The sequence below is a fragment of the Lucilia sericata genome, unplaced genomic scaffold (genome assembly GCF_015586225.1).
Source record: "Lucilia sericata isolate MDLA Ls3-8-SP2 unplaced genomic scaffold, ASM1558622v1 Contig001686F_arrow, whole genome shotgun sequence".
Lineage (NCBI taxonomy): Eukaryota > Metazoa > Arthropoda > Insecta > Diptera > Calliphoridae > Lucilia > Lucilia sericata.
This window is the reverse complement of record NW_023995596.1, coordinates 68,386-85,162: the sequence shown is the minus strand read 5'-3', so window position 1 is coordinate 85,162 and position 16,777 is coordinate 68,386. Positions and strand designations below refer to the sequence as shown.

Genomic DNA, 16,777 nt, shown 5'->3' with positions numbered 1-16,777 from the left:
ACCTAAATCTCTTCGTAGAATTTTATAAGGATCGGTCTATAATTGACCCTACCCCCCATACAAAGTCCCCTTCAGAAAATGACTTCATCGCTCATAACTTGCTAAGGGAAGAACCAATAGCGGTGAAATTCGGCACAAACATGTTTTATGGGAACCTAAATCTTTTTTTAAAATTTTATAAGGATAGGCTCATAATTGACCCTACCCCCCATATAAAGTCCCCTTCAGAAAATGACTTTATCGCCCATAACTGGCTAAGAGAAGCATCAATAGCGGTAAAATTCGGCACAAACATGTTTTATGGGAACCTAAATCTCTCTGTAAAATTTTATAAGTATCGGTCCATAATTGACCCTACCCCCCATATAAAGTCCCCTTCAAAAATGACTTTATCGCTCATAACTTGCTAAGGGAAGAACCAATAGCGGTGAAATTCGGCACAAACATGTTTCATGGGAACCTAAATCTCTTTTTAAAATTTTATAATGATAGGCTCATAATTGACCCTACCCCCCATATAAAGTCCCCTTCAGAAAATGACTTTATCGCCCATAACTGGATAAGAGTAGCATCAATAGCGGTGAAATTCGACACAAACATGTTCTATGGGAACATAAATCTCTTTGTAAAATTTTATAAGGATAGGCCCATAATTGACCCTACCCCCCATATAAAGTCCCCTTCAGAAAATGACTTTATCGCCCATAACTGGCTAAGAGAAGCATCAATAGCGGTGAAATTCGGCACAAACATGTTTTATGGGAACATAAATCTCTTCATATAATTTTATAAGGATCGGACCATAATTGACCCTACCCCCCCTATTAAGTCCCCTTCAGAAAATTACTTTATCGCCCATGACTGGCTAAGAAAAGCATCAATAGCGATGAAATTCGGCACAAACATGTTTTATAAGAATTTAAATCTCTTCGTAAAATTTTATAAGGATCGGTTCATAATTGACCCTACCCCCAATACAAGGGCCCCTTCAGAAAATGACTTTAATGCTCATATCTGACTTTAAGAAACATATGTGCATATATATAGCAATAAAATTCGACATAAAAAATTTTTATAGGAACTAAAATCATTTTCTTAAATTTTATGAGAAAATGACTTTAAAGCTCATTACTAGCTTAAAACTGCAAGTACTGAGTACGACATGAACAATTTTCGTATTAAGGTCTCCTTCAGAAAATAACTTTAAGGTACAAACTAGTTTTGTGTGAGCCAAAAGTTCTTTATCAAATTTTATAAGGATCGGTCCTTAATTAGCCCTATCCCCCTTGTAAGGTCCCCTTCAGAAAATGACTTTAAAGCTCATTACTAGCTTAAAACTGCGAGTACTGAGTACGACATGAACAATTTTCGTATTAGCTACAATCTCTCACTAAATTTTATGAGGATCAGTCTGTAATTGACCATACCCCCCTATAAGGTCCCCTTCGGAAAATTACTTTAAAGCTCACTACTGACTCAAAAATGCTATTACAGCAGTGAAATTCTACGTAAACAAGTTTTGTACTAGCCAAAAACTATTTATCACATTTTATGGGGATCGGTCTATAACTGACCCCACCTTCCATATAAGGTCCCCCTCAGATAGTGACTGTAACGCTCGTTACTGGCTGTAACGCTCAAATGCGACTACAGCGATGAAATTTCACATAAACAAGTTTTGTATGAGTTTATGGTTATAAATATTGGATCAAACAAAATTAATATTTTTAATTCGGAAGAGCACGGTCCATGCTTAAGCCTTTATTAAATTCCCTCTTCCAAATATTTCCCTGATGTTCATAATAATATCGACATATGATTCAACATAGATCGATAATATCAAAGTTAATTTATAAGGATGATTTGATGGTGGGTATATAAGATTCGGCATGGCCGAATATAACACTCTTACTTGTTTGTTATGAATATTTCATTTCATAAACCTGTTGTGGCGTATTAAGTTTTCAGAAGTTTTAAGGGTTGATTTTTCAAATTAGTAACTTTGCTTGTGATTTAAGCGGTTTATATTATTTTGTGATTTCAAAGTCAATTTTTAATGTTTTTAATTAGAAAAGGTAATAATCCTTTTCACTCAACAATTTTCGGAGCTTGCAGATATTGCAGGAAATAAATGATAATATAACAGCTAAAATTCAAGTTCAGTACTATTTCTCTTCTAGTTCAGTTCCAGTTCAGTTCTAGTTCAGTTCTAGTTCAGTTCTAGTTCAGTTCCAGTTCAGTTCTAGTTCAGTTCTAGTTCAGTTCTAGTTCAGATCTAGTTCAGTTCTAGTTCAGTTCTAGTTCTGTTCTAGTTCTGTTCTAGTTCTGTTCTAGTTCTGTTCTAGTTCTGTTCTAGTTCTGTTCTAGTTCTGTTCTAGTTCTGTTCTAGTTCTGTTCTAGTTCTGTTCTAGTTCTGTTCTAGTTCTGTTCTAGTTCTGTTCTAGTTCTGTTCTAGTTCTGTTCTAGTTCTGTTCTAGTTCTGTTCTAGTTCTGTTCTAGTTCTGTTCTAGTTCTGTTCTAGTTCTGTTCTAGTTCTGTTCTAGTTCTGTTCTAGTTCTGTTCTAGTTCTGTTCTAGTTCTGTTCTAGTTCTGTTCTAGTTCTGTTCTAGTTCTGTTCTAGTTCTGTTCTAGTTCTGTTCTAGTTCTGTTCTAGTTCTGTTCTAGTTCTGTTCTAGTTCTGTTCTAGTTCTGTTCTAGTTCTGTTCTAGTTCTGTTCTAGTTCTGTTCTAGTTCTGTTCTAGTTCTGTTCTAGTTCTGTTCTAGTTCTGTTCTAGTTCTGTTCTAGTTCTGTTCTAGTTCTGTTCTAGTTCTGTTCTAGTTCTGTTCTAGTTCTGTTCTAGTTCTGTTCTAGTTCTGTTCTAGTTCTGTTCTAGTTCTGTTCTAGTTCTGTTCTAGTTCTTTCTAGTTCTGTTCTAGTTCTGTTCTAGTTCTGTTCTAGTTCTGTTCTAGTTCTGTTCTGTTCTAGTTCTGTTCTGTTCTAGTTCTGTTCTGTTCTGTTCTGTTCTAGTTCTGTTCTGTTCTAGTTCTGTTCTAGTTCAGTTTCAGTTCAGTTTCAGTTCAGTTTCAGTTCAGTTTCAGTTCAGTTTCAGTTCAGTTCAATTTCAGTCCCAGTTCAGTTCTAGTTCTGTTCCAGTTCAGTTTAGTTCAGTTCTAGTACAGTTCCAGTTCTAGTTCAGTTCATAGAACTGGTACTTCGAATATGTGAAACTAAACATCTGTCGTAATGTTTTATAAATAAGTTCTCCCAGCAAGAATATCGCCCATAACCAGCTAACTATTTTGTTTTTGTTATAGAAACCTAGAGTAAAAAATAAGTGGGAAAAATTCGATGTAAATAAAAGATTTTACAAGTCATTTTTTGTTTACTGCTTTTATAACAAAAAATAAAAAAAAACAACTGAAATGTAATAAGAACAAAGAACAAAGTTTTATTTAAATATATATATATAGTAGTATTTCAGAATGAAAAATGAACTCAAGATAAAACTAAACAATACAATTAATTAAAAGGAAATTATGTATGTATGTATGAGTAAGTAAGTATCTTTTAAATATTTATAAATGTAATTCAATTTGTTTTTTTTCTTCTCAAGATTTCATTTAATTTTCATTTTTTTAAATAATATAAATAACAAACAATTCAAAAGATATTTTTAAACAAATAAAATAGATTATAGATTAAATAAAGAGATTAGTTGTGAGATTATGTAAAATATATTTAAATATAAAATAATGTTTTTTGTGTAAAGAAAGAACAAGTAACAGGAAAAAAGCAAAGCTAAAGTAAACATTATATAAAATAAGAAAACAAAAGACTACTTTTAGGGCGTGCAGACAAGCATTGATGTATTGCATATTTTGCAGAGAAAAAAAGAGTTTGAAAAATTATAACGATATTAAATTTAAATTGATTTTATTAAGAGAAAAAAACACAAAATGTAGATTTCAATTTGTATAATTGTTTTATACAGAAATCTAGTAATTTTTTTTAATGTTTTTAATTGTGACTTTAAAGATTTGTTCAGGTAAATGTGGTTTATTAGTAAGATTTTATTTATTTAAGTCTTAGTTTGTTTTTAGATTTATAAAGAATTCAGTTTGTTTTTTTTGGTTTATAAATTTAAAACAATTATGGCAACATTAATTTATAAGTTAAACCCATAAATATTATTACATAAAAAAAGAAGCAAATTCACAATTTATACGCAAATAATAAAAATATTCAAGTAATTTTACGTAAAACTATATAAAATATAAACGTCTTGTTTAATAACATTTTAACAGTTGATTTTGAAATATAATATTTTAGAATAAAAACTTAAGCTTATACAGTATAACACTTAGTATACATGTATAACAGTTAATCCAGAGATTTAAAAAAAAAGTAATAGAAACAAATTTTGGTCTTAAACATTTAAACAAAATTTTGACAATTTCAAAATATTTTTTCTGAGTTGTTTTGTTAATGTTGCTCTTGGCCCTTTAAAATTCAGTTTTAAAAAATAAAAGTTAGAAATTATAATAAATGTTTTTTATAAAATAACAAATAACAAAACGTAAAACTTATATAAAATTATTTTATATATATTTAACAAAAAAATGTAAAGAAAATAAAATTTATATTAAAAAGCCAAAATATTTAACAACTAAACACTAAACCAAATTTATAAAATTATAAAAAAAAGAAGAAATTCAAATTCATTTAAATTAAAAATTCACAAACTTTAAAAGTCTAGTTATTTAAAAAAAAAAAAGAAACTTAAAACAATTTAATTGTTTTCAATATCTAATTTCAAAAAAATTACCTCCTTTCTTAAGGATTTACTAGGTTAAACATATTTGCTGTTTACTTTTCCAAAGGTATTTCCGAAATATATTTGATGTTTTGCTGGTTGTTAGTGGGAGGTGAATTTTTAGCTGCAATTGTTGCTTTCTATGTTAGTATGGCTTGGAGGCATCTTTGGGTTTCTTAAGTTGCACCTTTAGACGCTTGGTGCCCACTTGAAAACCATTCATTGCCTTAATGGCTACCTGCGCCGATTCTGAGTTATCAAACGATACAAAACCAAAACATTTGGACAAGTTTGTCTGTTTATCGATGAAAACTTTGGCGGAAATTACATTTCCGAATGGCAGGAAAGTTGATGCCAAATCGGTGTCAGTGAATTCTTGCGGCAAATGATATATGAAGAGATTACAGCCTTCAGGACCTGTAAAGAGAAGAAAGGAGAAAACAAATCAGTAAGAAACAAGTAAGAGTGTATAACAAGTAATACATCTAACAATTGGTAGATAGATTTCCGTTCTAATAAAACTTATATGACTCTTATGGGAGCTAGATGAAATCGAGGACCAATATGGTATACTTTCAATAGCAAGTTGTACATAATTTTTTATATTGTTTTCACTTACTGCTTCCATATAAAGTCTACCATAAATATATCAATTTTATCTCTATAAAGGTCACATCTGCTAGAGTTTTTTCTCTTTCATTTTATAATTTTCTTTTCAAAACACATATATTTCCTATAATATTTGTGTCATATATTTTGTACAAATTTTCTATATTATTTCATTTTATCTCATTTATTTTGATTTATTTTAGTTGAACTAGAAAAACTAGTTGTCAAAACTTTCATATCAATTCTTTTTATACTTTTATGATTTTACAATATAGACGACCACCCACACACCCACAACCTCCCACCCCCACCCTACTTACAGGCACACATTTTACACACACACATATGCTTATATTTGTATGTTCACAAATCTATATTAATCAAATAATAGTTTGAAAATCCCACAATTTTTTTCACTTTCTTTATTTTTAGAAAAAAAAAACAAAAAAATAAATGGGAAATAACTGAATGTAGCTCTAGACCGACATATAGATTGGTTTTGGTGTTCATATGCATAAATATGATTAAAAAGCCACAGTCAGAGCCAAAAGAGCGAGAGAAGAGATTTCAATCAATTTGTGGTTTTGAAATAAAATTTTTATGAAATTTTCTATGTGTGATGGCAAAGTGCAAAGTTGTATATTTGAAATATTTTAAATTAAATTTATAGAGAAAATAAATGTTTAGCAGGAGGTTAAAGTTTGTTTTTTTGTGTAATTATGAATAGTTTGCATATGTGGTAAATATTAAAGAGGTAAATCGACACTATGGGCTATATTTTGAAATTATACATCACTTTTTATAGTCTCAATTCATTTGTTTGATGTTCTATTCCCTTTTGCAAGGAAACGGATGTATATCTTTTTAAGTTCTAGTTTAGTTGTAGTTCAGTTCTAGTTTAGTTGTAGTTCAGTTCTAGTTCAGTTCTAGTTCAGTTCTAGTTCAGTTCTAGTTCAGTTCTAGTTCAGTTCTAGTTCAGTTCTAGTTCAGTTCTAGTTCAGTTTCTAGTTCAGTTCTAGTTCAGTTCTAGTTCAGTTCTAGTTCAGTTCTAGTTCAGTTCTAGTTCAGTTCTAGTTCAGTTCTAGTTCAGTTCTAGTTCAGTTCTAGTTCAGTTCTAGTTCAGTTCTAGTTCAGTTCTAGTTCAGTTCTAGTTCAGTTCTAGTTCAGTTCTAGTTCAGTTCTAGTTCAGTTCTAGTTCAGTTCTAGTTCAGTTCTAGTTCAGTTCTAGTTCAGTTCTAGTTCAGTTCTAGTCAGTTCTAGTTCAGTTCTAGTTCAGTTCTAGTTCAGTTCTAGTTCAGTTCTAGTTCAGTTCTAGTTCAGTTCTAGTTCAGTTCTAGTTCAGTTCTAGTTCAGTTCTAGTTCAGTTCTAGTTCAGTTCTAGTTCAGTTCTAGTTCAGTTTAATTCTGAAATAAAACAGATTATGAACCACTACTAAAACGTCATGCCAGTACGTATGATTGATTGCTTGCCAGTTAAAATAATAATCATACGCCACCATTTCTAATGGTAACAAAAAAAATTATTATGTACATACAACAGATGTAATCTAACTTCGTGAGTAATAATCATATTTCTTCATTTAAAGAAAGCTCAGTTCTAAACAAATGTGCTGAAAAAAATTAAATATACATTATTTATAATCTTAAAGTGTTTCTTCCTATTTACAAATAAAAACAGTATATTTTCCACTTCTTATTATCTAATCCTTAAGCATGTGTCAATGTTGCTGTTCAGTTCTAGTTCAGTTCTAGTTCAGTTCTAGTTCAGTTCTAGTTCAGTTCTAGTTCAGTTCTAGTTCAGTTCTAGTTCAGTTCTAGTTCAGTTCTAGTTCAGTTCTAGTTCAGTTCTAGTTCAGTTCTAGTTCAGTTCTAGTTCAGTTCTAGTTCAGTTCTAGTTAAATTCTAGTTCAGTTCTAGTTCAGTTCTAGTTTAGTTCTAGTTCAGTTCTAGTTCAGTTCTAGTTCAGTTCAGTTCTAGTTCAGTTCTAGTTCAGTTCAGTTCTAGTTCAGTTCAGTTCTAGTTCAGTTCTAGTTCAGTTCTAGTTCAGTTCTAGTTCAGTTCTAGTTCAGTTCTAGATTTATTGTTTTTGATAACGCTGTTCAATCATAAATAATAGGTCTATAAGACTGCAGACATTTTGACAAAACCTTACTCATTATCAAATCTTACAAATATAAACTTTCATTAGTCTAAGAAAACAATAGACAAACTACCTTGAATGGACAGCAAGCAACCATTCCATATTTATAAATATGTGTATGTATATGTGGAATGAAATATTATCATGTCCTTAAAATACATTTACACACGCACAAATCTTACTTTTGTCTAATAATATATTGAAGGGAAATGATAATGATTCTGGCATAAGGTTATTATCAACATTATCTTATAATAATGATGTCAATTGTTAAATATTTTTTTATATCTATAGACTTATCTAAGACTAAACTTAGAATGAGGTTAAAATTCAATTAAATTAATCGAACTTTATACTACATACAATAAGGCTAAATAAAATAAACATTAAACTCTACTTATACAACAATAAGGATGGGTATAAATCATGTTCTAATATATGTATTTAGTAAAAACAATAGATAAAATATTCATATTTTACATGCACACTTACGTTCAGATTTATTGACAATAATGTCAGAGACAAGTTAAAAACAATAGATGTTGATATATACATTATATTATTTATGGTTGTATTTGTGTGGTACCCAGCAAACATGAAGGTTACTTATCATTTGGAAATTTGAATAAATTTATAAATATAAATTTCTTAACAGTGATTTGATATGTTGTCAAAATTTTGATTTCTTGAGGAGAATATCATAAATTTGAAACTATATTTGATATTGGTCCAACATTTAAATTTAGGTTTATTGGGTTGATATTTATTTGAATGTATAGGGTAAAAGCCACATTATTGTCATTAATAACTTTTGACATTAACAGCAACATTGACACATGCTTAAAGATTAGATAATAAGAAGTGGAAAATATACTGTTTTTAATTTGTAAATAGGAAGAAAAACTTTAAGATTATAAATAATGTATATTTAACTTTTTCAGCACATTTGTTTAGAACTGATCTTTCTTTAAATGAAGAAATATGATTATTACTCACGAAGTTGTTTTATGTACATAATTATTTTTTTTGTTACCATTAGAAACGGTGGCGTATGATTATTATTTTAACTGGCAAGAAATCAATCATACGTACTGGCATGACGTTTTAGTAGTGGTTCATAATCTGTTTTATTTCAGAATTAAACTGAACTAGAACTGAACTAGAACTGAACTAGAACTGAACTAGAACTGAACTAGAACTGAACTAGAACTGAACTAGAACTGAACTAGAACTGAACTAGAAACTGAACTAGAACTGAACTAGAACTGAACTAGAACTGAACTAGAACTGACTAGAACTGAACTAGAACTGAACTAGAACTGACTAGAACTGAACTAGAACTGAACTAGAACTGAACTAGAACTGAACTAGAACTGAACTAGAACTGAACTAGAACTGAACTAGAACTGAACTAGAACTGAACTAGAACTGAACTAGAACTGAACTAGAACTGAACTAGAACTGAACTAGAACTGAACTAGAACTGAACTAGAACTGAACTAGAACTGAACTAGAACTGAACTAGAACTGACTAGAACTGAACTAGAACTGAACTAGAACTGAACTAGAACTGAACTAGAACTGAACTAGAACTGAACTAGAACTGAACTAGAACTGAACTAGAACTGAACTAGAACTAAACTAGACTGAACTAGAACTGAACTAGAACTGAACTAGAACTGAACTAGAACTGAACTAGAACTGAACTAGAACTGAACTAGAACTGAACTAGAACTGAACTAGAACTGAACTAGAACTAGAACTGAACTAGAACTGAACTAGAACTGAACTAGAACTGAACTAGAACTGAACTAGAACTGAACTAGAACTGAACTAGAAACTGAACTAGAACTGAACTAGAACTGAACTAGATCTGAACTAGAACTGAACTAGAACTGAACTAGACTCAACCATGAAATTTGTACTGCAGTACTACAACTTTATGGAATCACGTAAGACTTCCTTTTACAACTAATTAATGTTTCTTAGCTAGTCAAATACAAAACTTGATATTATTAATTAAAAAAAATTATAATTAACTACCCTAGAAACATTTAACCATATTTTTAAGTTTATCAAAAAAAGTATTTTCCGTATAATTAAATTTGCTGCTTATAAACCCAATTTTACCTGTTTCATCAAATTTTTTGTCTGAAATTAAGCATCTTCATTGGCCTTTTTTGCTTAATATTCTACGAAGCAAAAAATGTCATTTAATATTTAAAACATTTACGAATTAATTAGTCATTATTATAATGTTCAGCATCCTTTGCCATAACTTCACCAACGTTGTGTGTGTGTGTGTTACCAGGTGATTTTAAATAAGGATATTAAAAAATGTTTATTTGCTGTTTTTTTTTTTTTTTTGTAAATTTACATATAAATGTGTATTTCATACGCACATACTTAACTACACACTCGGAAATTTAAATAAATATACAATATAACCCTCAGTTTTACCAAATGTCACTTATTTAAATTTCTATTATAAACCTTGTTGGTTGTTTGTTAAATTACCTCATGAAAATGATAACGAAAAACGAATATGAAATAAACAAAATAGGAAAAAAATGCAAAAAAAAACATAATTTCCATAATCACTTCCAACGGCAGTGTTTACACAGACACATATTATGGAAAAAAGAAATTGCTCATATAAACTTCTACGAAAAGTCATTTCCTTTTGTATCCTTTAAATGTAATATATAAAATACCTTGCAAGTCTGTGTTTAAAAATATTGTAACAAATTTAGTTACACATCCACACATCTAGGCAAACAACATATGATAACCATAATTTACACATACACACAAACATTTTCAAATACCCTGCAGTATGTGACAGCTGCAGCCATCTGTGGTTTTAGCAAGTGTTTATTTGAATGGGAAGTTACAAATACAGAATTGACTTTTCAAGAGACTTTTTAGGGACTCTGAACAAGGGATTGCCTTTTACACTACCTTGTTCATGAAAATTTAAGAGACCATGGATATTATTTTTTAAAAATATTTGGAGAGTTTATGTAAATTTGATTGATTGATTGTCTTTTTATAAAACTGTTGGGTCTTGTTTTTTTATTTGTTTATGTATGTGTGTTACAATGACGAATCCAATTAAGTTTAATTTGTTAAACATTTTGTCTAAATTATCTACAGCATTTGAGTTTTTTTTTTGTTATTTTAAAACAGCATGTGTTATCAAATGTTGAAGGAATAAGAGATGCTAGGCAGTATGTAAAGGAATGTGTTTAAATCTAAAGTGAAGTTTCAAAAAGCTTTTATTGTTATCATTTGAGATTAAATGCCAAAGGAGTATCATATGGGTAAAAGGCCACTCGAGAGGTCACAACGAGAGCCTCTTCAGAATGATCAAGTCTAAGGTTAGTATGATGGTACGTAATAGAGTCAGTGAAACTCTGGAACTATTTCAGGCTTCAGGAATTTAGGACCGATCTTATTTCAGATATGGAATCTCTCATGAACGTAGTTTGGAAAATTTTAAAGAAACGGAGTTTCTGAACATCAATCGATAATTCCTTCATAAAGTACTAAGTATATATGAGTTTATTTCACTTCCGTTTAACGATATCAGTACTGTCATCTTAATCCTCCAAAATCCTAATTAAAGAAAAACTCCCAACAATCCTTAAAAATTTAAAGAAAACTACTAAAAAAGATTAAAAATGAATGCATTCATTCAAATACATTTCGCTTCAACAACGAACTGCCTTGTATGTAAACAATTTTCTGCTAATACCCTTGAACATAATTTTTGTTATATTTAATCTAAAATGTTTTTTTACTCATACATGATGTTAAAGTTCAACATAAGATGGCTATAAAAAAAAAGTCGAAAAAGAACAAAAAATATAGCTTAAACAGCATAATTTAATTTTCCCTTAACACAAAGTCAGGAATAGTCACATTCTGTGTGAATTTAAATGACAAAATTATTCACATAAAGTCTGAAGCTGTGTATTTGTATGTAGAAATATACATTGAAGGATTTTTTCATTTAATTGGTGGCTTTTTGTTATTTTCCTTTAAAAAAAAGTGAACTTACAGGAGACAGAGAAATGTGTTTAAAATACATTTATTATAACTTTTTTCTGGTTTGTTTGTTTGGAATGTTTAACAGACCCATTGTTGTTAACATTATTTTCACACATATTCATATGTTGTCATCACATTTTATTCTCAGCTTGGAATACATACATATGTACATAAATTTGTTTGTTAGAATATATGTATATGTGTATGACTTCTTTATGATTTTAACGACCTCTAATAAACTGTTTTTTAACACCGACAAAAAAACCCCTTCTACACCCGTAAAATAAAATTCCCTCAAAAAAAATTTAAATATTCAAAATGTCCTTTAAGCTGTTTGGTTTATTAAAATTTTTTTATAAATATTTTTACTGATTTTATTTTAAACCTTGAAGAGCGATAAAAACAATAAAAAACTAAAATTAAGTATTAAATTAAATTCATTATATAAACTAATATTTAAAGTTTTCACAGCTTTCGGCTGATAGATGCTTGGATTTTCACTGGTTCTTATGCCAAAATTTACATACCTAAGTATATACGCTTAAATTCCCTCGCAAAGTGGGTTATTGCTATTACACTGTTTAATCTCTTTTCACACAATTTATTTTTTATGTTTATTCTTGAGACACAACATTTTTATTACAAAATTTAACTAACGAAAAACCACACCAAAATATCTCATGGCATATTTAACTAAAACAAGATTATTTTATATTTAGAAATGCAGACATTGGAGCTTTTGACGCTTCTAATAACAGTTTATGGCTCCAAAATAACCAAAAAAAAAAGAAACAAATTTAATATACAACTTATTATGACTCCATTTAGTGTTTTATGACATTCTTTTGTTAGACTGATAATGATATTTTAAGAAAGTAATAGAATCAAGGTTTAAAGATTTCTTCTTAAAAATAACAAGCACATTAAGGTTATGGTGAGAAAAAGAAAAACAAATTAAGAAGCGAAAATGCGGTCAAGGTTAGATAAAAGAGAATATTTAAGGACGACTTTGAAAAAGTTATGCAATACTTATACCATTCTAAGTCTAATCTAAATCGGTTCTAGTTCAGTTCTAGTTCAGGTTCTTGTTCAGTTCTTGTTCAGTTCTAGTTCAGTTCTAGTTCAGTTCTAGTTCAGTTCTAGTTCAGTTCTAGTTCAGTTCTAGTTCAGTTCTAGTTCAGTTCTAGTTCAGTTCTAGTTCTAGTTCAGTAGTTCAGTTCTAGTTCAGTTCTAGTTCAGTTTCTAGTTCAGTTCTAGTTCAGTTCTAGTTCAGTTCTAGTTCAGTTCTAGTTCAGTTCTAGTTCAGTTCTAGTTCAGTTCTAGTTCAGTTCTAGTTCAGTTCTAGTTCGTTCTAGTTCAGTCTAGTTCAGTTCTAGTTCAGTTCTAGTTCAGTTCTAGTTCAGTTCTAGTTCAGTTCTAGTTCAGTTCTAGTTCAGTTCTAGTTCAGTTCTAGTTCAGTTCTAGTTCAGTTCTAGTTCAGTTCTAGTTCAGTTCTAGTTCAGTTCTAGTTCAGTTCTAGTTCAGTTCTAGTTCAGTTCTAGTTCAGTTCTAGTTCAGTTCTAGTTCAGTTCTAGTTCAGTTCTAGTTCAGTTCTAGTTCAGTTCTAGTTCAGTTCTAGTTCAGTTCTAGTTCAGTTCTAGTTCAGTTCTAGTTCAGTTCTAGTTCAGTCTAGTTCAGTTCTAGTTCAGTTCAGTTCTAGTTCAGTTCTAGTTCAGTTCTAGTTCAGTTCGAGTTCAGTTCTAGTTCAGTTCTAGTTCAGTTCTAGTTCAGTTCTAGTTCAGTTCTAGTTCAGTTCTAGTTCTAGTTCAGTTCTAGTTCAGATCTAGTTCAGTTCTAGTTCAGTTCTAGTTCAGTTCTAGTTTAGTTCTAGTTCAGTTCTAGTTCAGTTCTAGTTCAGTTCTAGTTCAGTTCTAGTTCAGTTCTAGTTCAGTTCTAGTTCAGTTCTAGTTCAGTTCTAGTTCAGTTCTAGTTCAGTTCTAGTTCAGTTCTAGTTCAGTTCTAGTTCAGTTTCTAGTTCAGTTCTAGTTCAGTTCTAGTTCAGTTCTAGTTCAGTTCTAGTTCAGTTCTAGTTCAGTTCTAGTTCAGTTCTAGTTCAGTTCTAGTTCAGTTCTAGTTCAGTTCTAGTTCAGTTCTAGTTCAGTTCTAGTTCAGTTCTAGTTCAGTTCTAGTTCAGTTCTAGTTCAGTTCTAGTTCAGTTCTAGTTCAGTTCTAGTTCAGTTCTAGTTCAGTTCTAGTTCAGTTCGTTTAGTTCAGTTCTAGTTCAGTTCTAGTTCAGTTCTAGTTCATTTCAGTTCTAGTTCTATTTCAGTTCTACTCCAGCACTTTAGTGCAGTAAATTATAATAATATTTTTGTAAAGCATCCTTTTTTATCAATTTTTCTATTTTCTCTTTCTACACACTCAAAGCTCCTAATCCTTTTTTCCTAGGACACTTTAAATTTTAAATGATATTTTTTTTTATTTTTACATCTTTATATTTCTTGTGCAAATCCAACTAAATCAATAAATTAAATCCTTTCTTCTTCATTTTCTCTTTTGAAACGTATGTTCTAGTACAAGTCTAACACATGCTCAAAATAATCTGCTTATAATAAAATCCTTAAGAGACTTTGAGAAATCGTTAGAACTTAAAAGATTGTATGTGAAAAATTTAATAGACGTAATGATATTTTCTTATACTACTTTCTCTTTTTGGGCTTTGTAGTAAAACATCCATAGGATAAGATTCCACAAACAAAAAAATGAAATAAAAATGAATAAAATAAAATCCCTGGTGGTCTAAACTAACAGCAGAAGCAACACAACAACAAAAGTCAATGTAAGAAAATAAGAAAAACAACAGCATCGAACAACATCTTGAAAGAGTTTAAAACCCCTTAACACTGACATGAAGGAAAAGGAAGCTGTTGTTACAACTTCGGTACAAAATTTAGTATGTCGTTAATAGTACCCCGGCTTTGTAAGGGTTTTTATATCTTAAAATATATTTCCCTGAATATTTTGAAATTGGATTATCCTTTATTAATAAATAACACAAAATCTTAACAGTTTTCCTTTCTATTTTAATATTTTTAAAATACAAATTAAAAAATGAAGAAATCGGTTTGTAAGGATAGGTCTATATAACCACTCTCCAATATTACAAACCATGTTTACTTCCAATATTTTGTATTATTATTGTTGTTGCCGATGTTGATGCATGTATGTTTGTTGAGAAAAAATATATATTTCAAACGTGTTACAAATAAACTTCCGGTTAATGGTGAAGGAAGAGGAAAAAATAACCTGCTGAACGTATGTACTTCCGTTATTGTATATATTTCCTTTTTAATGCAACTATCAAAAAAGAATAACTAATATTTGTATACATGTACAATGCACTCTTAGGTGTACTAAGGTAAGTGCAAAAGTCATTTCTTTAATATTCGATATTTTGTAAACTGTTGAAGGTAACTAACTTACTAACTTACTAAATTACTGACTTACTAACTTACTAACTTACTAGCTTACTAACTTACTAACTTACTAACTTACTAACGTACTAACTTACTAACTTACTAACTCACTAACTTACTAACTTAATAACTTACTACCTTACTAACTTACTAACTTACCAACTTACTAACTTACTAACTTACTAACCATACTAACTTACTGAATTACAAACTTACTAACTTACTAACTCACTAACTTACTAACTTACTAACTTACTAACTTACTAACTTACAAACTTACAAACTTACAAACTTACAAACTTACAAACTTACTAACTTACTAACTTACTAACTTACTAACTTACTAACTTACTAACTTACTAACTTATTAACTTAATAACTTACTAACTTACTAACGTTAATAACTTACTAACTTACTAACTTACTAACTTACTAACTTACCAACTTACTAACTTACTAACTTACTAACATACTAACTTACTAACTTAATAACTTACTAACTACTAAAATTACTAACTTACTAAACTTACTACTTACTGACTTACTAACTTACTAACTTACTAACTTACTAACTGACTAACTTACTAACTTACTAACTTACTAACTTACTAACTTACTAACTCACTAACTTACTAACTTACTACTTACTAACATAATAACTTACTAACTTACTAACTTACTAACTTACTAACTTACTAACTTACTAACTTACTAACTTACTAACTTAATAACTTAATACTTACTAACTTACTACTTACTAACTTAACCAACTTACTAACTTACTAACTTACTAACTGCTACTAACTAACTAACTTACTAACTTACTAACTTACTAACTTACTAACATACTACTTACTAACTTACTAACTACTAACTTACTAACTTACTAACTTACTAACATACTAACTTACTATCTTACTAACTTACTAACTTAATAACATACTAACTTACTAACTTACTAACGTACTAACTTACTAACTTACTAGCTTACTAACTTACTAACTTACTAACTTACTAACATACTAACTTACTATCTTACTAACTTACTAACCTACTAACTTCCTTAAATTTCGAGGGGGCAGAGGCGTCGATACATTTATTAATCTGAACCAAAATCAATGGGTTTCGTTATTAATTTCATATTCACTAAAGGACATAGTCATTGTTAAATCGGCTTAGGATGTGATCCTGATTACTGAGCACAAGAAACCGAAATGAACTCTTTCCATTCTCGAATTTTCAAAAACAAATCTTAACCAAATACTTACAAACACGTTCACAATCATATATGTGAAAATATCACACGTATTCTATATCCGTTACTATATCACGAATACTACGTTCTTCATTTATGTTGAAGGATATTTTTTTCACAACTATACATATATGTATGTTTTTCTTCATATCGTTCTCTTTTTTTGTGATTTTCTGTTACGCTGTTGAACAAAAAAAAAAAAAAAAAAGCAATGCACACAGACATGCATACATTCACAAGAAAAATGAAGTTGTAAGAAAAAAGAATTGGTATTGTAAACAGTAACGTTGAATCCTAGCAGCATGATGCTTTGGCTCATGTACTCTACTGGTGCAATTGCAATTCCTATAGCCGTAAAGCATAGTATTGCACTTTTTTTCTGGTTCAGCACTCAAGGGTATTTTGGAACGCGCTCACTAACATTACAATATCACAGACACAATATTGTATATACAGTGGAGTATAGTGAGAG

General features: G+C 29.8%; 1 protein-coding gene across 1 annotated transcript in view; it reads right to left on the bottom strand.

The window, feature by feature from the left end:
* Positions 1 to 4,934: 4,934 nt before the first annotated feature.
* The window catches only part of LOC119612426 (CUGBP Elav-like family member 2), a 68,511-nt gene continuing 56,668 nt past the window's right edge, over positions 4,935 to 16,777 (bottom strand). Inside the window, 1 exon segment of the mRNA XM_037968232.1 lies at positions 4,935 to 5,210. Coding sequence (XP_037824160.1) covers positions 4,939 to 5,210 — 272 coding nt within the window. The 3' untranslated portion in view covers positions 4,935 to 4,938.